The 20,815-nt window shown below is 47.7% G+C and overlaps 4 protein-coding genes across 7 annotated transcripts; 2 read left to right on the top strand and 2 right to left on the bottom strand.

Annotated features, from left to right (window-relative positions):
- Window positions 1–383: 383 nt before the first annotated feature.
- On the bottom strand, window positions 384–2,930 carry fuz (fuzzy planar cell polarity protein). 3 transcript variants are annotated; one of them, XM_061254587.1, is made up of 3 exons: window positions 2,844–2,930; window positions 2,283–2,490; window positions 384–2,171 (listed from the first exon to the last, which is right to left on the bottom strand). In XM_061254587.1, the coding sequence occupies exon 3, from the start codon at window positions 2,163–2,165 to the stop codon at window positions 903–905; it is 1,263 nt and encodes a 420-aa protein (XP_061110571.1). In that variant the 5' UTR covers window positions 2,166–2,171; window positions 2,283–2,490; window positions 2,844–2,930; the 3' UTR covers window positions 384–902. The 3 variants fall into 3 exon arrangements, with proteins under 3 accessions (XP_061110571.1, XP_061110569.1, XP_061110570.1); XM_061254585.1 differs by having other exon boundaries at window positions 2,431–2,490; XM_061254586.1 differs by having other exon boundaries at window positions 384–2,490.
- Window positions 2,931–2,972: 42 nt separating this feature from the next.
- Window positions 2,973–5,494, top strand: exosc4 (exosome component 4). Its single transcript, XM_061254588.1, has 3 exons — window positions 2,973–3,403; window positions 3,919–4,125; window positions 4,502–5,494. The coding sequence occupies exons 1-3, from the start codon at window positions 3,233–3,235 to the stop codon at window positions 4,859–4,861; spliced, it is 738 nt and encodes a 245-aa protein (XP_061110572.1). The 5' UTR covers window positions 2,973–3,232; the 3' UTR covers window positions 4,862–5,494.
- A 356-nt stretch (window positions 5,495–5,850) lies between these two features.
- On the top strand, window positions 5,851–12,447 carry gpaa1 (glycosylphosphatidylinositol anchor attachment 1). 2 transcript variants are annotated; one of them, XM_061255244.1, is made up of 13 exons: window positions 5,851–5,951; window positions 6,614–6,723; window positions 6,957–7,136; window positions 7,395–7,506; window positions 7,690–7,837; window positions 7,965–8,066; window positions 8,271–8,467; window positions 8,609–8,805; window positions 9,256–9,410; window positions 9,768–9,838; window positions 10,114–10,310; window positions 10,990–11,160; window positions 11,696–12,447. In XM_061255244.1, exons 2-13 carry the CDS (start codon window positions 6,650–6,652, stop codon window positions 11,937–11,939), a joined length of 1,848 nt encoding a protein of 615 aa, XP_061111228.1. In that variant the 5' UTR covers window positions 5,851–5,951; window positions 6,614–6,649; the 3' UTR covers window positions 11,940–12,447. The 2 variants fall into 2 exon arrangements, with proteins under 2 accessions (XP_061111228.1, XP_061111229.1); XM_061255245.1 differs by lacking the exon at window positions 5,851–5,951 and having other exon boundaries at window positions 6,570–6,723.
- Window positions 12,448–13,031: 584 nt separating this feature from the next.
- Window positions 13,032–19,649, bottom strand: LOC133137161 (ranBP-type and C3HC4-type zinc finger-containing protein 1-like). Its single transcript, XM_061255241.1, has 9 exons — window positions 18,992–19,649; window positions 17,808–17,982; window positions 17,446–17,535; window positions 16,843–16,984; window positions 16,459–16,549; window positions 16,058–16,340; window positions 14,926–15,038; window positions 14,325–14,450; window positions 13,032–14,118 (listed from the first exon to the last, which is right to left on the bottom strand). The coding sequence occupies exons 1-9, from the start codon at window positions 19,250–19,252 to the stop codon at window positions 14,026–14,028; spliced, it is 1,374 nt and encodes a 457-aa protein (XP_061111225.1). The 5' UTR covers window positions 19,253–19,649; the 3' UTR covers window positions 13,032–14,025.
- Between the last annotated feature and the right edge of the window lie 1,166 nt (window positions 19,650–20,815).

The raw sequence follows: 20,815 nt of genomic DNA, 5'->3' as shown, positions 1-20,815 counted from the left end.
TTCAATCTCAAAAGTCCTGACCTACATCTACCTTTTGCCAAACCACAAAGGAACTTTTGTAAGTATGAAGTTAAACTCCCTAATCAGGCCACTACATTGGCCCAAGTATGAAATAAATCTTCAGCTTCCTGGTCAAAAGTTTTTAACCGTTATGCAACCCTGAATACATTGTGATGAAATTACCTACACACTGTGCACAAGGTATCACTTAATTTTGCCTTCTCAGACAAATCTTTTTAATCAATAAAATTTAAGATTAAAGCATTTCCATATTTTCCCACAAGAGGGAGGCATGCCGTGACTACCCAATCAAGTACAGCTTGAAGAATCTTATCGTATTTTTTTTTTTTTTTTCAAATCACAGATCAGGCCTCAATGACACATGGAAATAATTTATATTTATTTATCTAAATTCAAACATTGTTCACACATATCAAAAGAGGGTTCAAACATGAAAAGAGGGTATAACAGATTTATTCAGTATTTCAAATACTTTGATTACATTACATTCAATCAAAAACATAATTAATTCAGATTCCAAAAAACCCCACAATAAAATAACATCCACAATTAATCCGGATGTCATTGAAATAAATGCTGTAAGGAAACACAAAGAGATATTCCTTTACTCTATAGCCACGATGAAAAACAGTGTTCTGACAAAAAAAAAAAAAACAGTACTTGCCAATAGCTCATCACTTTCCTCAAAGAGCAGTTGTAACCTGTCAAAATGTGTTATAAGCAGTAACACACACTGAGCACACACTTTTCCCTGCCCAAATGCTGTACCTGGACCTACAGTGTCTGTGACTGTACTGCTTTGTGGGCACACAAGCGCCTACACCTGCAAGTAATTTCTGATTCAAGTATTAGAAGAGTACCATAGAGGGCACCTGTGCCCCCTAAAAGCCGGTGCTGCTGGTGAGGGCGGAGAGGGTGCGGGTGGCCAGGGAGCGCAGGGCGAAGGTGGGCACGGAGACGGGCATCAGCAGGTACAGCTGGTGCTGCGGAGTCTGAAGGCCGAAGAGCTTACACTCCTCTGTCACCAGGTAACACTGCAGAGGCTGGTGGGAGAAGCCCAGGGTGAAGTCCTCCTCCAGGGGGTCACCCTGCCGCCTCTCTCCCGGCACCCCCGCCTCCTCGGGCCCCAAGTACCGCGTCGCCGCGAAAACGTAGAAGAGCCGGAGCAGTTCCCGGCACCGGGCGGGGCGGGGCCGGCCGGGGGGGGTGTCCCCGGGCGTCACTGTGGAGACGGCCCGGCGGGACTCCCGGTTGATGAGCAGCAGGCCCAGGACGTCTCCGTGGAGCTTCACGGAACCCGGCAGGCACCGCCCTGAGAGAGCCAGGCAGCCGCGCAGCGTCTCCACAAGGGGGCACCAGAAGCGCGCCACCAGCTGGCTCTCGGCAGTCTGCAGGGAGGGCGCGGGGCCGCACAGCACGCACAGGTCCGCCCCCGGCAGCAGCTGGAAACGGAGGAGGCGGAGAGGCACGGTGGGGCTGCCCTGTGGCAGGAACACGGGGTGGTCGCAAGAGGAAGACCCGCTGAAGGTGCGCACCAGGGCGGACAGGAGGACCACCTCCTGCGGCGCTAGACGCCACCACTTCTCCGTAGCCACCACAACCTTGCCGTGGACCAGCAGGCAGCCAAACTCGCTCTCGGAGGCCTGGGTGAAGGTGTCCAAGGCCTCCTGCAGTGGACCGGGTTGCGGGACCAGCAGGCAGTCGGCGCAGTGCGTCAGGTCCCCCATTCCGTCACCGGCGCCCTCCAGGAAGAGGTCGATGAGCCGGTAGCAGGAACGCAGGTCCCTTTTCAGGCGCTCCACGTTGCGCGCGTTCACCAGCTCATCTTGCCCCAGGACCAGCACCATACAGTTCCACGTGTTCTCCAGCAGGCGGCGCAGCTGAAAGTCGTCTACGGCACCGCCCTGCTCTCCATTCACTGCGATGAGCATTACGCTCTCCTGGAAGACCTTCCAGACCACGCGGCCGCCGCTGTCCGTTTCGCAACAGGACAGCACCGCCCCCTGGCCCCCGCCGAACATGTGCACACCGTTCAGAGATCCGATGACAGAGAACGGGAGCTGCCTGGAGACGCCGCGGGAGAAGAGAGGCACGCCGCTGCTGGCCGTGAGGCACAGGAGATGCAAAGATCCAGCCTGGAGCATCGCGCACTGAGATACGGCACGAAACGGAGCAAAATTAGAAAAATTATACAACGACCTATCTCCCCACGCCCATATGTGTGCAGCCAGAACATCAGCAGAGATGTCCAGAAAACCTACGTCTACGAAAATGTCCAGAAAATGTCTACGTCGCTGCTCTCCATGTGGCTGATTATCTGGTTTCCCCCAAAACAAAGTGTATGTTTAAGAACCCCGGTGTCTCCAATTTTAGGTCGGCACACTCCAAGAAGATTGAAATTAAAGTTACCATCCCAATGTTCAGAATCAAACCAGGATATCTGCATGGTTGTCATCAAACGCAAGAGTCCTGTAATGGAGAGGAAATCTTTTAGTGAAATTATGAATGAATAAAACGCGTTCCGTTCACTGTAGTTTTATAGAAAACGGACATATCTCATATCCCTGTTCGATATGTTCTCATTATTAGGTAACGAGCTAACTTGCCGAGTGGCGATGTCCATACAGCTGAGTTAACAAACGCTAGCCAGTATGATAGCTGCAGCTAACTTAGTATGATAAAACTTTCGAGGCTTAAAAATCGTAAGTTAGCTAACAAGCTAACGTTACCATTTTAAACTGCGTGCTATGTATATATAGGAACGTATATTTAGCATCAATATCAGCTGAAATCTACATTCATTGAAAATAATTACGGCATACCAGTTTTTTACTTTTCATCGCCTCTTCCGCGTCACTCCACTGCATGATCCGTTTCCACAGTAACGAGATTGTCTTACATCATTTCCTTTTCCGTTGCAACATATTTCCCACCACTTCCTCTCTGCAGATACTTGATACCGTAGTTTACAAGTTATTACTTTATTTAAACTAATTATTTTAAGCGTTCCACGGTTAAATAAATATAATTTTAACATGAAAGTATCTTGAAAGAGTAGTGTTTTTCTGGTTTGTGCAGCAAAGTTAACGGTCAGCAAACTAAAATATCGACAACCGAGGCGCCGTATGCATTTGTATTGTGGGTATTGTAGTTTACAACTACACGTGCGCATGTGAAAGTTCATTCCTTACGTACCTCGTTGGTCGCAAAGATGGCCGGCTTGGAACTGTTGTCAGACCAGGGATACCGACTGGACGGGAGGAAACCCTCCGAATTGCGAAAAGTGCAAGCCCGCATGGGTGTTTTTGCACAGGCCGATGGATCAGCCTATATCGAGCAGGGGAACACCAAGGCCTTGGCGGTGGTGTACGGCCCTCACGAGGTAAGATGACGGATAAGGGAATGGACGATCGAAATTTGAATTAACATGACTGTCTAGATGGCAACATATTATGTAGTTTGAACTCCTGTTGATAACTCTTAAATTAGCTAAACTGTTTACCTAGCTAGGTTACTGTATTGAATATTCCAATCAGCGACGTTCTCATGTTAGGTAAGCTAGCTAACTATATTAGCCGACTAGATAACGTTAGCCACTAGCATGTCAATAAAGCTTTTTCAACTAGTCAGAAAAGTGACATGCAGTTTGGGCTCAGCTACCTGCCCATATACCTCGCATGGGATGTTGGGATAGCTTGGTGCCAGGAAAAAAATGGCTGTTAAGTTATGAAATCCACATATGAAAATAGCCCAAAAGTTCATGGCGTGATGGTATTTAATTAATTAGCTAGCTATGTTAAGAACTGAAAACACTCATTGGTACAGCAGTTTCAGTAAACTAAAAACTGAATTGTGAAATCTACAAGGTTACACCTAAATCTCTATGCTGTTTCTCAGGTGCGTGGTTCTCGCAGTAAGACCCTACACGACCGTGCTGTCATCAACTGCCAGTACAGTATGGCTACCTTCAGCACAGCAGAGAGGAAGAGGAGACCCCACGGTGATCGCAAGTCAAGCGAGATGAGCCTTCACCTCAAGCAGACCTTTGAGGCAGCTGTACTGACCCAACTGTACCCTCGCTCCCAGATCGATATCTATGTCAAGGTTAATAATAATATTATTATTGCCATATTGCTGATACTTGCTTTACTGGATGCTACTCTGTTGTACTTTAGACACAGTAGAAGTCTATGCAATCTTTTTGGCCACTTAACCCTCCAGCACCATAATTTAATTTGTTTTAAACAGTACTTAGTTTTCACTAAACTGCAATAGAAAGAACTGTCTCTGTGGCCTCCACCTGCTCAAAACGGTCATGCATAACATATTATAATTAACAGATAGCTGTGAAATTTTGCCCTTTGGAGGACGTGAATCTGAGGACCACTGCTAATTGTGCAACCTGTAAACCTATATACAGTATGATGAATCAGTTTTGTAATTGCTGGTAGAAAACTAGAAACTGTTCTCCCTCTCTCAGATCCTGCAGTCAGATGGTGGGAACTACAGTGCCTGTGTGAATGCTGCTACCCTGGCGGTGATTGATGCAGGCATCCCCATGCGGGACTACGTGTGTGCGTGTAGCGCTGGCTTTGTGGAGGACACACCCCTGGCGGACCTGTGCCATGCGGAGGAGAGTGGCGGGGGCACCTCGCTGGCCCTCGCTCTGCTGCCCCGAAGCGGCCAGATCGCCCTTCTGCAGATGGATGCCCGTCTGCACCAGGACCACCTGGACCCCCTCATCGAGGCGGCCATGACGGCCTGCAAGGGTCTGAGCGATGTGCTGGACAGTGTGGTCAGGCAGCATCTGCAGGAGGTCTCTGTTCTGACCAGGGACTGAGGGGAAATCTGGGGAGAGGGAACGGGAATAATGACCGGGGGGGCATGTGTTAAGGAAGGATAGAAAAACCAAGTGAGAGAATGAGTGACTGCTATGGAAGAGAAGTTTAGATATAAAGTAGATCCTCTAGCTGAAGCTAGAGCATGAGGATCACTAGGAACAAAGAATATAAGGCATCCATTTCATTTTCTGCATTAGAAGGATCAGTGATGCACACAGTTGTTAATGAATGGGTGAATCACTGTGTTTGTATTTCATAACTTGTTCTGGTGAGGGATTCAGACAGTTGTGAAAGTAACTTGTAAAATGGCAGAAGGGTCCAGACCCCGACTGGGAATTGAGTGTCGATCATATAATACTGCAAATCCTGAAAATAATTTTTCTGGTAACTTGGTCAATTGAGCCAGCAGTACATTTGTACATAGCTGCACTTGAAATGGGTATTTAAAGTAAGACTATGTCATTTGGACATAAAATCAAGTTTTTCTTTTGATACGAGAGTCCACCTGTTTCCTCATAAGGTATCCAGGGAGAATGTGTGGTTTGGCAATTTGTTTTGTAATTGTATATTTTTTATGTGTTCAATCCATTTTTGTCCATTTGATAAAATACACAAAATAAATTGTGAGTATATTTGTTCTTCACCTGTGTCAGTTAATTAACCAGAATTGTGTGTGCAATTGATATTACTCTACTCTACTCTACGATCTACTGTGAATCTTGCAGAGCATCTCTTGAATATAGGCGCACAATATAAATGTCTGTACCTCAAAGTAAGATATTGGGAGTTCTGCTTTTCAGTTTTCTTATTTCAATTTAAAAAGTGTTTAGCCCTGCCATACACCTTGGGATATACTATGGTATCATGAGAGAAAAAAAAGTTTAAGTGTAATAAGAAACTGGCCGAATTCCTCTAGTCCACCCGCGTACCCAAAGATTTTCTGTAGCGTAACTTCCAGGATGTTTACGGTATTCTACCGGAAGTGGGTCCGAATCGTAATTGTTCCGACTGGAAACCAGAAACAAGAACTGACTGCACTTGCTGCATTGTTGGGTGTTTTCTGCTTCGGCGTGCTGTTCGGTTTGGAAGGTAAGACATTTAGGACAATTTATTTGCGTTGTGTGTTCGGTTCACAAACAAGTAACCATAAATTATGTAGGTTGTTAGAAGAAGTTAGATGTCACGAGTACCTGATGTAGCACTGCGCTGTTAGCTAGCTGGCGAGCAAGCTTTTAAATCGAATAGGGTAAAGCAGGGCGTTCATATCACCTAATCATTTAAATTCACCTGCTTTCTTGGAGTCCTTTAAATTCTATTTTTGTTGCCGGCCATTTATACCGCACAATGTATACCATGGGTATCTCCGAAGACTTGGCGACAACCCGTTCACAGGGACATTAACATTAGCCAAAGTTACTCCTGCTAAATGTCACCCTTTTTACCATCCCCATGAATATATTCGTCTTCTCACATAAGTAAGTGGCTTGAGAACATCATACTACTTTCATTGTTTCTCATTAGTAATATAGCCATTACCGTAGTGGATCACTGATTTGTTAACACTATTGATAGTTTCCCCTGTTCGAAATCATTTCCTTACGACTCAAATTGACAAGTCGGAAAGCAGGATTGACGTGATAAATTAAGCACGTGATGAAACCTTATAAGGGCATGGCAGGATTTAAATTCACGCAGTTTCCACACAGCAGAAGGTGCTTCAGCTGGATTGGTGTGGTGTGTGTCGTCTCCAGGTCCCTGCTTTGTATCTGCTCAGAAAGACCAGAGGGATGGGTCTGCTGTCAGATCCCAATCGCAGGAGGGCCCTGACCAACCTCCTTACCCGTCTCAACACCCCCCTTTGGTGAGTCTGGCTGGGTCACCTGGAGGATGTGCCATTATGCATGATGGAACTCTTCCTCTTCAAGTGTTCCTTTGAGAAAACATTTTGTCCATAGCTAAGAATGTCATCTGGACATTACTAGGGTCATTTAATTGAAATGATGTCTTTTCTCCATCGTGCTCTCTCTCTCTCCTTCTCCTTCCCCCGCTCTCTGTCGCTCACGCTCTCTCGCTCTCCCCACCTGTTCCATTCAGTGTGGTGTGCTACCTCGCGGGCGTGGCATGGTTCATGGGCCTTGCGTTTGAGCCTTTCACCCTGCGTACCTACATGTCTGAGAATGCCATGGGGTCCACCATGGTGGAGGAGAAGTTTGGGTCAGGCGAGAGGGCCCTTGCCACCGCCAGAGAGTTCGCTGCTCACAAGAAGAAGGCAGAGTGAGTATTCTTTTTTTCCCGCTTCCTGATGAAACAGAAGGGCAGGACCTCCAGGACCTCCTCAGGTCTCTCCACATTGTTTCTCACACCCCAAAGTCAAATATATTTTCAAACTGAATATGGTCAATGATGAATTAATCTAAGATCTTAGCAATCCTTCATTCTTAACATGAATGTAATGTTCATCAGAATATAACCAAGGAAAAGGATATTGTGAAAGCTTCTTCCTGACTATTTTTATGTCTCTCACTCTCACAGTGGGATGCCAGTAGACTGGTTGGTGAAAGCCATGCAATCAAGGGGTCTGGAGGTTTTCACACAGAGCTTCTCTCGCACCCTGCCTTTCCCTGATGAGAACAAGGAGAGATACGTGAGTGTACACCTGAAGACTAAAGAAACGTGTACACGCCTATACAATACTTAATGTCCTTATTATAAATTTGTCTTCATATGTATCTTTTTTTTCTTTTTTTCCCCCCCTAAAGCCCTCTCCCTCTTGTTTTCTTGTCTCATACTGGAACTAATCCCTGTTCCTTATTGCCCTGCCCACCAGATGGTGCACGGGACAAATGTGTACGGAATCCTCCGGGCCCCTCGTGGCCCACGCACCGAAGCCCTGGTTTTGAGCGCCCCCTGCAGTCCAGGCAACAGCAACAACCAGGCTGTGGGGCTCCTGCTGGGTCTGGCACAGTACTTCAGGGGTGAGAGGGACTGGCTGAAACAGACATTGCAGACACACACACACACACACACACGCACACAGTTACAGACACGCACATGCTGTATGTTTAGTGTATACAGATTTGTGTGTTGCTTTTGTATCTGCAGGCCAGATTTACTGGGCCAAGGACATCATCTTCCTGGTGAATGAGCATGATCTGATAGGGATGCAGGCTTGGCTTGAGGGCTACCATCACACCAACACTACCGGTGCGTTCCACAGCTGTCCTGTTATGTCTGTGTCAGGGCTTTGCCCATTCTTACTCTGCCATATAATTTCTGTCGTGTTCCTTTGTAAGGAAGCTGTATCACTGCATAACAATTATAACTGAAAGTTTTGTGTGTGTGTACCGTGCATATGTATTGTGTGTATCATGTGTCATGTGTTTCTGCATGGTGCGTGTGTGTACTCAGGGATGAGCTGGACACCGCTGCATGGCAGGGCAGGTTCCATACAGGCAGCTATGTCATTGGAGCTCAGCAGTGATGTGGTCACCAGTCTGGACCTGGTGCTGGAGGGGCTAAACGGGCAGCTGCCCAACCTGGACCTGGCCAACCTCTTCTACGCCTTCTGCCAGAAAATCGGCGTGCTGTGTACTATCCAGGGGAAGGTAAGAGCTGAGCACCTTACCTGCAATCACCAAGGGCTACTGCCTGTAATGTAATGTACTCCACAAGAGGATGTTATACAGTGTGCTAGTGATGTTGGTGGTGTACTGTAGGGGGTCTACTGTAACCAGAATTTCCCCCAGCTGCAGAGGAATGACTGGGACACCTCCTCAGGGTATAACCACGCAGTGCAGACCATGCTGCTGATGGTGCTAAAGCAGGCCAGCGGGCGGCCCTGGGGAGACCACGGCCTCTTCCTGCGGTACCACATCGAGGCCGTCTCCGTCCGCGGCATCAACAGCTTCCGCCAGTACAAGACCGACGCCACTACCATCGGGAAGTGAGTGTCCTTTTAGACAAGGCAGCCCTATTTCACAGGGGGTGTGCCCTTGTGTGAAGCACTGACACTAATGGCCTGCGATCTGCACAACACTAGCAACACACTGAAACCCATGTATACTTGCTAGTGAGGAACTGTAATGCATGTATACTTGCCACTGATCGAAATTTAGAGGGGCTCCTCTAAAGCCAGGATTTTTAGAAAGATGCAGTCAAATTTAAGTAATGTAGACTGGGAACAAGTTCTTGACTGCAGGACTGTGAGTGAAAAGTGGAGTAGGTTCAGGACCAGGCAAACTAAGCAGTAGGTACACTTAGTGGTAGGAAAAGGCAAGCATTTCCGGGCTGAATGGCCTGTTCTCACCATTATGTTATGTTATTTGAACACTCACTATGTGGATGTTTGAATTCATTTAATGTAGTTTTAATGCTGTGTGTGTGTGTTTCTTAGGCTGCTGGAAGGAATGTTCCGAAAGCTGAATAACCTGCTGGAGCGGCTGCATCAGTCCTACTTCTTCTACCTGCTGCCGTCGCTGTCTCGCTTTGTCTCCATCGGTTACTATATGCCGGCCTTCGGTCTGCTGACCTTAATTCTGCTGCTCCGAGTATCCCTAAAACCGAAAGAAGGCTGTGGTGGAGTGGGGTGGGGTTGAGTGTGCCCATATCGCAGCTTTTATTCAATTTAATCACCTTTTTCATTTTCCTGACAGTTCTTCATTACTAAAGCAGGGATTCTGGGCCAATCCGATTTCAATGTGTGTGTGTTTGGTGCACTGCAGCTGAACCTGGAAAGATAAGGACAGAGGGTGGTGTTGTTCTGGGTGGCTGGGAATGGCTGAAATGGACAGAAGATCTGAGTGAGACAGTGGAGGGATGAGAGGGAGAGAGGACAGGGCATAGGAGGATGCTGGGTAAGAGTGCTGTTGTCAGGATGGTCAGTGTTGTCCTTGACTGCAGTGCATGCACTGGACCTGTGGGTTCAGCTGGGGAGTCTGGCCTCAGGCACGGAAGATGGACTTGCAGAGGGGGAGCAGGTTAGTCACTCAATGAATATTACTGTGACTGCCTTACCCTGCTACTGCATATAACTGACTGCCTTACACGGATACTACATATAACTGTGACTGCCTTAAAGTGCTACTGCATGTAACTGTGCTTGTATTGCCCTGCTACTGCATATTACTGCTTTAGATCATACACTTTGATCAGAGGTGTGTGTGCTTGTACCTACCCAGTGTCAGTCATTGTGTCTTTACAGACTGGCTAGGAGTTGCTTGTCATTTAATTTCTCCCTCCCCCTGTGTGCCAGGCATCCAGTACCGGCGTTCTCTCAGTCCTGACGCCGGTGGTGATCAGTCACCTGACGGGCATGGCTCTGTTCATGCTGCCCGTGCTGTCCCAGGAGACCGCCGTGGAGCACTTCCCTGTGTCCGAAACCGAGGCCGTCGTCCTGACCGCCATCGCCATCTACACAGCCGGCCTGGCCCTGCCACACAACACTCACAGGTATGCACACACAGGCGTACAGGCATGTACGCACTCAGTGACCACTTTGTTAGGTAGACCTGTGCACCAGCTTGTTAAGCCTTCTATTATATTTAGGGTCAATTTGACCCCATGCCTTGTTTCATTTTGATACTTTATGACTAAATGCATAAAAGCATACAGACGTGGTCAAGAGGTTTGGCTTTCAGACTTAATGTCAGAATAGGGAAGAAATGTGATCTAAGTGACTTGGAATGACTGTTGGTTTTCTAGAGTTTGCAGAGAATGGTGCAAAAACATGTTAATGAGAGGTCAGAGGAGAAGGGCCAGACGGGTCAAAGCTGACAGGAAAGTGACAGTAACGCAAATAACCACGCATTACAACAGTGGTACGCAGAAGAGCATCTGAACACACAATGCGTCAAACCTCTAAGTGGATAGGCAACAGCAGCAGAAGACCAGTAAATCTAATAAATGGCTAAAAGTGCTCACTGAGTGTACATGCACAGGTACACACATACAGTTAGCACACACTCAGGTACACATTCACACACTGATATGCACAGAAATACATATACACACATCAGCACAGGGACACACGTGCATGCACACACACACTCAGACACACACTCACAACACACACACTCAGTCACACTCACACACTGTCACATGTGCGCGCACACTCTCTCCCTCTCCTCAGGGTGCTGACGGGAGAGGGCACTGAGCAGGGCTGGAGGGTGCTGAAGTTGGTGGCAGTGCTGTACATGGCTGTCCTGCTGGGATGCACCGCCCTCATCAACTTCTCCCTGGGATTCATCCTGGCCCTCACACTGGTGCCCATCGCTGCCTTCGTCACCCCACACATGCCCAGGTAAAACACACTCTCTTTCTCTCACACAAACGTACCTGTTTTCCCTCATCCCTCGCCTGTGCAGGTAAAACACACTCTCTTTCTCTCACACAAACGTACCTGTTTTCCCTCATCCCTTCCCTGTGCAGGTAAAACACACTCTGTCTCTCACACAAACGTACCTGTTTTCCCTCATCCCTCGCCTGTGCAGGTAAAACACACTCTGTCTCTCACACAAACGTACCTGTTTTCCCTCATCCCTCGCCTGTGCAGGTAAAACACACTCTCTTTCTCTCACACAAACTTACCTGTTTTCCCTCATCCCTCACCTGTGCAGGTAACACACACACACACTTGGGGGGGTAAATGGGGGTTACACATGTCACTCACTAATATTTGGGCATCCTCCCAGCCTGTTGAGGTGCTCTTTATGAGTGTAGCAATATTCTTCTCTTATTACATTTACATTAGCACTTAGCAGAAATTGAAGGTGCTAGCCTGTTGAAGGTGCTTTGTGAGTGCGGTAATATTCTCTTCCTCTTCCTCCCCCGTCAAGGGTGCTGTATGCCTTCCTGATGGTGGCTCTGAGTCCCGGCTTCACGCTGCTCTACTGCGTCTTCCTGTACCAGGAGCTCCAGGAGGCTCCGGTGTCTCTGCTGGATGGCTGGAACATCTTCCTGTCCGTCATCTCCCAGGGCATCCTGGACCACAGCCTGTACGGCTCCCTGGTCTACCCCCTGCTCTCCCTGTTCATCTACCCCTGCTGGCTTCTGCTGTGGAACATCCTCTTCTGGAAGTAGAGGAGCCCAGCTTTTAAATGGGACTGGGTGGGAAGGAGAGAGGGAAGCCTGGCTTGAATGCAGAGTCTTCAGATTTGGTTAAGAAACCTAATTGGAGGAGTGAGTATTCTGGGAAGTCTCTATTGGGTGAATTTTGAGGTACGGGACCTAGACTAAAGGTGATGTTTGCGGAGGAGAAGGAGACGACCAGGTGAGAGGAGGAAGGCTGAGGTCAGAGGTCGCCTGTGTGGTGGCAGTAGAAGGCCATTGTGCAAACACTACAGCCAAAACAGAATGCAAGGCCTGGCTCATCATCGTATTAAGTCAAGATCATGTGATTGAACTGATCACGTTAAAGACATCACCTAATCCCCGTCCTTTACCAAACACTGGATTGCCAATCACCAGGGAGAATGGCCACTGTTGCATCGACTGTATTTTAATGTTTTTATACATTTTTGTTTTAATATTTCCTGTATCCCCACATGCTAATTTATAAATAAAGATTGTGCATTTTCTTTTCCTGAAATGGTCGTGTTGCAGTTTTATCACAATCTGACAGGTCATGTTCACATACTGGTCCCTCCCACCATTATGTAGCATGATTTTTAGATTCATGTTGCTGGGAAAATTTAGTTATTTACATTTATTCAGTTAATCTGTGCACAGCCTGAATTAGTCTTGATTCTAGATGATTTTCAGCTGCCTGCAGTCTGATTGGTGCCCGCAGATTTCTAATAGACTTGGGGCCTGACTTACTGAAGCCTGACTTACCTATAGCATATCTAATAACTTTTAGTACATGCAAAATAACCCAACCAATGATTGGTGCAAAACATATACCATAACCAATCACTGGTCATGTTGTTGGTTTTGCAAACGCTAAAGGTCTTTGAAAATCAGGTTCTTTGTTGGCTGGAGACCCCATTTGAAAGCGAGTAAGTGAATAAAGCATTGCTGCTTGCCTGCCCATTGGACACGGCAAAATGGCATACCGCAGGTAAGACTTAATCAACCTTAGTTATCAAACAATTATCCAACTTTGCTCATAATGTTTCTTGTGGCTGAGACTCCTCTGAAGGAAGAGGCAAGAAGTCACATGAAGCAGGATAATGTATTTATATACATTTTAATAAATCTTTTACAATAATACATGTTATTTGCATTCCTCCAAAGGAAATCCACATATAATGCATCGTCATTTCTTTACACGCATGTACATACATTTGCTTGTTTTGAAACCCACGGGTCTTTGCCGAGAGCTCCAGAACTACCCTGCTATGCTTGGTGCTCACAGAACATAGCTGGCGATTCACCAGGCATGTCCATGACACAAATTTACATAATACAACACTGAATAAAATGAAACCACTTTAAAACACTATGAGCTGTCGATCATTTGGACCAATCACCTCTCCTCTCCTGAGATGAGCTGGCACTAGTATGCATGACATCACCAGGAGGATGGGAGGAGCTTTCAACACATTCACAGTAAATTCAGACAGAATGACAAACAGAAGAAACACATTTGGTATTTTACATATCCATGTAAATCTTTTTTTTTTTTTCTTGCAGAGAATACAACCAATCCAACTGCCCACACAGCACCCCCATGCTGAAAAGAATCTGTCTGCTCGGTCGACACAAGGACTATCGTAGCATAGTATAAACTGCAATTTCTGCTTTTGTCAGCAGAAGGTGCTGTCGCTTGTCTGTGCTTCACTTTACTGTGGCCTCAGAGCCAGAATGCAAGTCAACAAACTATAGGTGACGGTAAGTATACAAGTGCAAGGCTTGTGTGTAAAGGTGTGTGTGCGTACGTACGTATCTGTGAACATTATTGAAAGTTTTCTGAAAATACGCATCGCTGAACGTTTGTCGGTAAATGTGTGCTGTCTTCTTTTTTCCCAGTCTGTGTGCGGTCAGCCCATAGTCCTGGTCATGGTCAGCTGTATGGCATGCGGTCTGTGAGTGCGTGTGGTCTGTAGCCCTGGTCATGGTCAGTTGTATGGCATGCGGTCTGTGTGCGTGTGGTCTGTAGCCCTGGTCATGGTCAGCTGCATGGCATGTGGTCTGTGTGCGTGTGTGGTCAGTAGTCCATGTGTGGTCAGTAGTCCTGGTCGTGTGGCGGGTTTGGGTTATGCTGTAGCGATCCGTTCAGTGGTGCCGGCCCGCCCAACTCTTCCCTTCTCCTTTTCTCCTAAAAAACAGAAACAAGAGAGTGAAGCAGAGGTCAGAATGTGGGACTCCTGCCAATCTCTCAACCCCACTACAGGGTCACAGAGAAGGAGTGCTGACCCAGGGTCAGCCTTGCCTGCCCACATCACGACCTTCTCCATTACCATCCAGAAGGCCATACTGATCCCAGGTCAGCATTAAGACGCGTTATGAGGATGGGGGTCCCACCTGATGGAGGCGGTGCGGGTCCGGTGGGTCTTGCCTGTAGCCTTCAGGCCGGTCTGTGCTGCAGATCTCACAGCCGGGGCGAGTGGGCTTGTTGATGAAGGTACACGAGGGACACGACCACCCAAGCTGGAGGGAGGGAGGGAGAGAGAGAGAGACAGAGAGAGAGGGAGAGGGAAGGAGAGAGACAGAGAGAAACAGAGGGAGAGATGGAGGGAGAGAGGGAGAGGGAGAGAGAGAGTGAGGGAGGGAGAGGGAAGGAGAGAGGGAGAGGGAGAGGGAGGGAGAGGGAGGGAGAGGGAGGGAGAGAGACAGAGGGAAAGAGAGAGGGTGGGAGGGAGAGAGGGAGAGAGACGATATGTGATCTTTGGGTAAGAGAAGTGACTTTGACCATGGAATGATTGTTGGCGCTAGACAGGGTAGTGTGAGTATCTCAGAAACTGCTGATCTCCTGTAATCTTCACACAACTGTCTCTAGAGTTTGCAGAGAATGGTGCGAAAGACTAAAAACAACCAGTGTGTAGCAGTTCTATGGGCAGAAACGCGTTGTTAATGAGAGTCAGAGGAGAAGGGCCTGTGTGTGGACCTGTATGTAGGCAGGTACCTGTGGCTTTGGATTATTTGGGGCTGGGGTTTCATTCAGATGCAGCATGTCGATGTTCAGGAGGTCCCGGATTTCACCAACGCCAAGCCTCTCAGAGCCACCCCCACTATTGCCTAAACAACCAATCACAAGAAGTGGTGTTACAGAGGCACAGTATTACATGGGGCAGCCTGCTGCTTATTGGTTAAGGTACATGACTGGGAACCGCAAGGCTGGTGATTTGATCCAAGATAAAATCCGCACAGCTGTTGGCCCCTTGGGCAAGGCCCTTGACCCCACATTGCTCCAGGGGAGATTGTCTCCTGCTTAGTCTAATCAACTCTAAGTCACTTTGGATAAGCCAAATATCATGTAATATTACAGTAAAAAGAGTCTGTCCATACCAAGAACTAGAACTATAACCATAACTAGAACAATAATGATGAGAGCATCCGCACTGACGAACGATAACGTCATGTAAGCCATTGAGAACGTGAAGTCTGGTAAATTTGGATAGATTTTGAGTGGCTGTCAGTGCTACTATCGTTCATGCAGCTGGAAAATATTGCTCCGAAAGAGATCCAAAAGATATCGTTTATCACTGTCGTTTCCGTTATAGTTCTGGTGTGGACTCTGCCGCCCGTTTGAGTTTCATTCATTCATTCATCCATTATATGAACCCGCTTATCCTGAACAGGGTCGCAGGGGGGCTGGAGCCTATCCCAGCATACATTGGGTGAAAGGCAGGAATACACCCTGGACAGGTCGCCAGTCCATTGCAGGGCACACACACCATTCACTCACACACTCATACCTACGGGCAATTTAGACTCTCCAATCAGCCTAACCTGCATGTCTTTGGACTGTGGGAGGAAACCGGAGTACCCGGAGGAAACCCACGCAAACACGGGGAGAACTCCACACAGAGAGGCCCCGGCCGACGGGGATTCGAACCCAGGACCTCCTTGCTGTGAGGCGGCAATGCTACCCACTGCACCATCCGTGCCGCCCCCGTTTGAGTTTATTTTTATTTTATTGTTTTATTTTATTTATTTTTTAAGCGGTGTGTTCATAGTTACTGTTCTAGTTGTGGTTGTTGGTGCGGATGGGCCGTAAGAGTACGACAGTGTTATAGTGCATCAGCGTGGCTCACCCGTGCTGCCGTGTGGCAGTCTGGAGGGCAGGGTGCTGTAGCCCCTCCAGTCCTGGGACATGGGCCCGTTGCTGGGAGGCGCTGGGGTCAGCAGGGCGCTCTCCTGGTCCTGCTGGCACATCTGCCGGGTGAGACGGGCCTGGCGCGCCGAGAGGAGGTAGAGGAAGGCCGTGTCGCGGTCCTGCCGCACCCCGTAGGACGCCAGCGAGCGAGGCTCCGTGCACAGGCACTGGCCGATCACCCAGCGCTGCACCCGCGGGTGGAAGCCGTACTCCAGAAACACCTGAGACAGCGAGAGGATCGAGACTCAACGCCCGAAACTACAACGGCGGCAAAAGGCATTTTTACGCGACAGCCGAACGTTTCATTCACATCAGCCCTGGCCGGAGATGGAGCCCAACCTGCTGCTTGAGCGACGCAACCGTCATGTGGGGGAAGACCTTCACCGCAATGCAACAGGAAGAGGAAGCGTCCTCCACGGCCACAGCCAGACTGAAAGAGAGAGAGGGGTCGCAGTCACGCCACGCGCTCCCATTGGCCACCTCGCTCATTGACTCTGGTGAAGTGTGTGCTTACACCGTGCCGTCGATCACTGATGAAGACTGATGATGATGGTACTGGATACTAGTCACAATATCAGTTCTTAGCCACCTATATCCTTATTGAAAATAATTGCCTGTATGTGTGTTCATCGTCTGCAGCCTAAGTCACTTTTAAGCACTGACAGCGTTTAACAGAAATCCGGCAGTGGGTTTGACTCAGTGACCCAGACACCCAAATCTCACCTTATCTCTGTGTCCATGTAGTTCTTCTCAGAGAGCTGGATCTTGAGTGCCACCTGCTGGCGGGCCAGGGTTGTGGCCAGCTGTGAAGCAGCCTGTATGTCCCCTGCTTCAATGGCCCGCGTCAGCTCTACACACAGCTCCTCTAGAGGGAGGGGGGGGAGAGGGAGAGAGGGAGAGAGGGAGGGAGAGAGAGAGAGAGAGAGAGCGAGAGAGAGAGAGAGAGAGAGCGAGAGAGAGAGAGAGAGAGAGAGAGGAGAGAGAGAGAGAGAGAGAGCATCAAACAGTGAGTTCCTCCAGCAATCAGGTGTACTCAAATCAGGCCCCCCTTCTTGTCAGGACTGATTTAAACCTGGGATATCAGGTCGGTGGATAACATATGAATAACTATTGGGTGAAAAAGAACAGCAGCATTACTACTGGCCATATTTGATTGTCCCTGCTGTAGGTCAATCAGGAGCAGAAATGGGCTGAATGGGCTGGCCTTGTCATTACATGTTCTTGTGGCCTAAGCGTGATAGAGCACAGAGGGGAGAGGCAGGAATGGGTTGACAGGACATGGACAGCACAGACAGGGCAAGGGGGTGAGAGATGGCTGCAGCTGACCTGTGTTGTTTAAGGGAAGAGAACCATGCTGTTCTGCAGGCTCCCTGTGCGGCTGTTTCTCATCAGCAGGCAGGGGGAAGCTGTCTGCCACTGAGAGAGAGAGAGAGAGAGAGAGAGAGAGAGAGAGAGAGAGAGAGAGAGAGAGAGAGAGAGAGAGAGAGAGAGAGAGAGAGAGAGAGAGAGAGAGAGAGAGAGAGAGAGAGAGAGAGAGAGAGAGAGAGAGAGAGAGAGAGAGAGAGAGAGAGAGAGAGAGAGAGAGAGAGAATTCACAGCCACAAAAAGCAATGTTGAGGTAACAGGACCAAGTAAAATAAGCATCAACCACCTTGTCCAAAAACCCCTTGCTCCCGCAACCAACATACCTCTGTGGGCCTCCCTCAGGGATGACATCACCACAGTGGCCCACTCCTGCGCCTCCTTCTCACTGCGGAAGTTGAAGCTGATGCGGTCGTGAGGGGGAGTGTCCAGACACAGCTCGTGACAATGTGAGGACTTGACCTCGTAACGCACAGAGCGCAGATCAAACTCTACGATGGGCTGAGAGATGGAAAAAAGGGAACAAAAGGAAAGGGGGAGTGATAGAAGACAGATAAGGAAAGTGAAAGAATGGAGGATAGTGAGGAGGAATAGTGGTTCACAAAGATGCTTCCCATTGCTGAGAATGCTGGAGAGACTCTTTAGCATGCCCTCTCAAACAATTCTAGTTACTTTTTGAATTAAATAAAGGCATACATTATATCTACTGATTGTTTACTTACTTTACTCAGTTTTGGGATAATACATCTGACTCAGTCACAATTAACAAGACTTTTGTCAGAAGTATATTGTGCCTAAAGAACATTTTTGGCAATATAACATTTTAAACTGTGTCAGGTACAATATACGTACTAGTAGCACTCTCAATAACTTCTTAAATTATTGTGATAGCACTTTTGCAAGGGAGATTTATAGACTACACATGTCAACATCACATTATGCATCTGATGAAATGCCTCGATATCCAGTTTGCTGACGACATGCAATAGCTAGACCTCAGAACATCAAACAAAGAAACGAAGACCTAAGGTTATAGTTGTAACATTACCAATGGTTATTCTGAATAACGAGTAGATGGAACAGATACAATCGTCTCCACAAACACACACAGAAACAGCTTGCCACTGCACAGATGATGACGGCATGTACTCGTTATAACTGATCTACCTAACAATTGATCGACCAACCAAGTCTCAAGGTTTCTTGTGGTGTATAGTCTACTGAATTCAGGACGATTTCATAGAGATGTTATTTCGTAAAGCCTATTGGTGTTAGACTATCACGACACAACCCACCGAAAGAAATTGTTAGCCTGGTTGCTAAAAACAACACGTGATTTACCGTTGCTGTGCGCGGTTAACCATGTTTACCTTCACTTAATTAAATGTCGACTGCGACGACGTTCTGCACATGAAGACACACTTCCGAACACGCCAACGAGCTCCAAATTACACTTGACCGAAATAAAACACGTTGGCAACACAACAACCACTCCACGACAGTCTCTTACCACACTCCTACGGGTACCGTTAGCGTCCCTCAGGGCAAGGCGGAATTCCCCGGCCCGGGCCGGGTCCATGCTAAGCTGAAGGCGGAGGCACTCATCTCCGGCTCCAGGAAGACATAAAGGACGGATCCCTGAATGGCACACTGACACCCGCACCGACATTAAAACGGTGTGGCAGCTGGCCTGCGAAGGCATGGCCCGCGGAACAGGCGGAGATGGTGCCGGTGGAGGCGTGTGAGCCCACCCGCCCGAGCTCAGCGCCATGCCGCTGACCCTCCAGGCGGGGGAGGGGACGTCTTACCACGGCGTTTTAAGGCTGATTTTCTCCACTGCGGTGGCCCAGCACGTCTGGAGATCTCCTTTGTTTATGTGAGCGAAGAAATGTGCAGGTTCCTCCACTTTATTTCCCCAGTCAGATATCACACGGAGCGGAAGCCAGTACGCCTTTCCTCAGCCTCCCGTGCAACTCCGTCTCCGAAGATACGGTCCTAACTTGCTGCAGCGTCCAACTCGGTCCACATGCAGTCCTACGCGTTTCCCTGCCTCGTACATTACAACACAAGACCCCTTTTCGTCCGAGTAGACGAAATCATTCGAACAATGTCGGCTACCCAACGAGCGAGTTTGCCAAAGGACGCGTCCTCTTATTTTGCGCATCTAGAATTTTCAGACACAGCTGGCCTGTCACTTTGGAGAGACTTATACATAAACTGTGGTAGCGTTCGGAAATATATTTAATTAATCGTTCTGTTTGAGAGAATTAAGTAATTAATGTTGTTTCGTCTCTCCCATCAACATTCCACCAGTATTTTAGTGTTTTACGGGATTTTGTTTCCGATTTCATACTTCCTTCAGGCACACTGTATTGAAATGAATACTTAATTTACTTACTATTACTTAATTATATACTTATTATTACTGAATTTAGAATTGTATCATCCATAGTTTAACAGTACAACCCTGTGTGCTAACCGTAGAGCCATCAAACTTAATATGGCCGAATTTAGCAAATATATATTCTATAAGATAGAGCACCATCAAACTGACCGTCTAAATCTGAATGGATTCAGACTGCATTGTATGGCTATTAAGACTTATATTAAGACTGAGAGAAATCAAATGCATCGCAAAATCGACTTCTAGTGAGCACCATAATTCTTTGGACAGTGACACATGTTTTGTTATTTTGGTTCTGTAGCCTACTCTAGCGGTCTGGGTTTGAGAGGATACAATGAGGCTGAAGTGCAGACTGTCAGCTTTAATTTGAGGGTATTTTCACCCATATCGGATTAACAGTTTAGAAATGACAGCACCTTTTGCACATGGTCTCCCCATTTTAAGGTGCTAATTATTTGTTGAATTGGCTTCACGTATGTGTTTCATTAGGCAGGTGTATTCATTTTGGTGATTGTTGGTATTCATGCCTTTGGAGATTGTTGTTGGGATGTGACAACATGAGGAAGACAGCAGTGTAGATGCAAATTAAGCTGGCCGTCATAAAGCTCAGAAATGAAATAAGTCAACCAACAACACTGCTAAAAACCCTGGGCATGCCCCAGTCAACAGTTTGGTTCATTATTAACAAGAAAAAAAGCAACTGGTGAACTAAATTATACCAAAAGACCTGGTAGACTGAGAAAGACCACTGTAGTGGATGAGCGGAGAATACTCTATGTGGTGAAGAAAACCCTCCTGACAACGGCCCAACAAATAAATGAAAAAACTGCCTGGATACAGGTGTAGATGTGTCAAAGTCCAGCATACGCAGAAGACTACTCCAGAAGGACTACAGAGGGTACACTGCATGATGCAAACCACTGCTATGCC

Source organism: Conger conger, chromosome 9, assembly GCF_963514075.1.
Source record: "Conger conger chromosome 9, fConCon1.1, whole genome shotgun sequence".
NCBI lineage: Eukaryota > Metazoa > Chordata > Actinopteri > Anguilliformes > Congridae > Conger > Conger conger.
Note: the sequence above shows the minus strand (reverse complement) of the source record. Positions and strands in the feature narration are given on the sequence as shown.

Coding starts and splice junctions, on each gene's coding strand:
- exosc4 (XM_061254588.1), top strand. CDS start 3,233: ATGGCCGGCTTGGAACTGTTGTCAGACCAGGGATACCGACTGGACGGG. Junction 3,404..3,918: donor TGGTGTACGGCCCTCACGAG/GTAAGATGACGG, acceptor GCTGTTTCTCAG/GTGCGTGGTTCTCGCAGTAA. Junction 4,126..4,501: donor AGATCGATATCTATGTCAAG/GTTAATAATAAT, acceptor TCCCTCTCTCAG/ATCCTGCAGTCAGATGGTGG.
- gpaa1 (XM_061255244.1), top strand. CDS start 6,650: ATGGGTCTGCTGTCAGATCCCAATCGCAGGAGGGCCCTGACCAACCTC. Junction 8,067..8,270: donor CCATCACACCAACACTACCG/GTGCGTTCCACA, acceptor GTGTGTACTCAG/GGATGAGCTGGACACCGCTG. Junction 9,839..10,113: donor GACTTGCAGAGGGGGAGCAG/GTTAGTCACTCA, acceptor CCTGTGTGCCAG/GCATCCAGTACCGGCGTTCT.
- LOC133137161 (XM_061255241.1), bottom strand. CDS start 19,252: ATGGCGCTGAGCTCGGGCGGGTGGGCTCACACGCCTCCACCGGCACCA. Junction 17,983..18,991: donor ACGGTACCCGTAGGAGTGTG/GTAAGAGACTGT, acceptor TCCATCTCTCAG/CCCATCGTAGAGTTTGATCT. Junction 16,341..16,458: donor TTGCGTCGCTCAAGCAGCAG/GTTGGGCTCCAT, acceptor TCGCTGTCTCAG/GTGTTTCTGGAGTACGGCTT.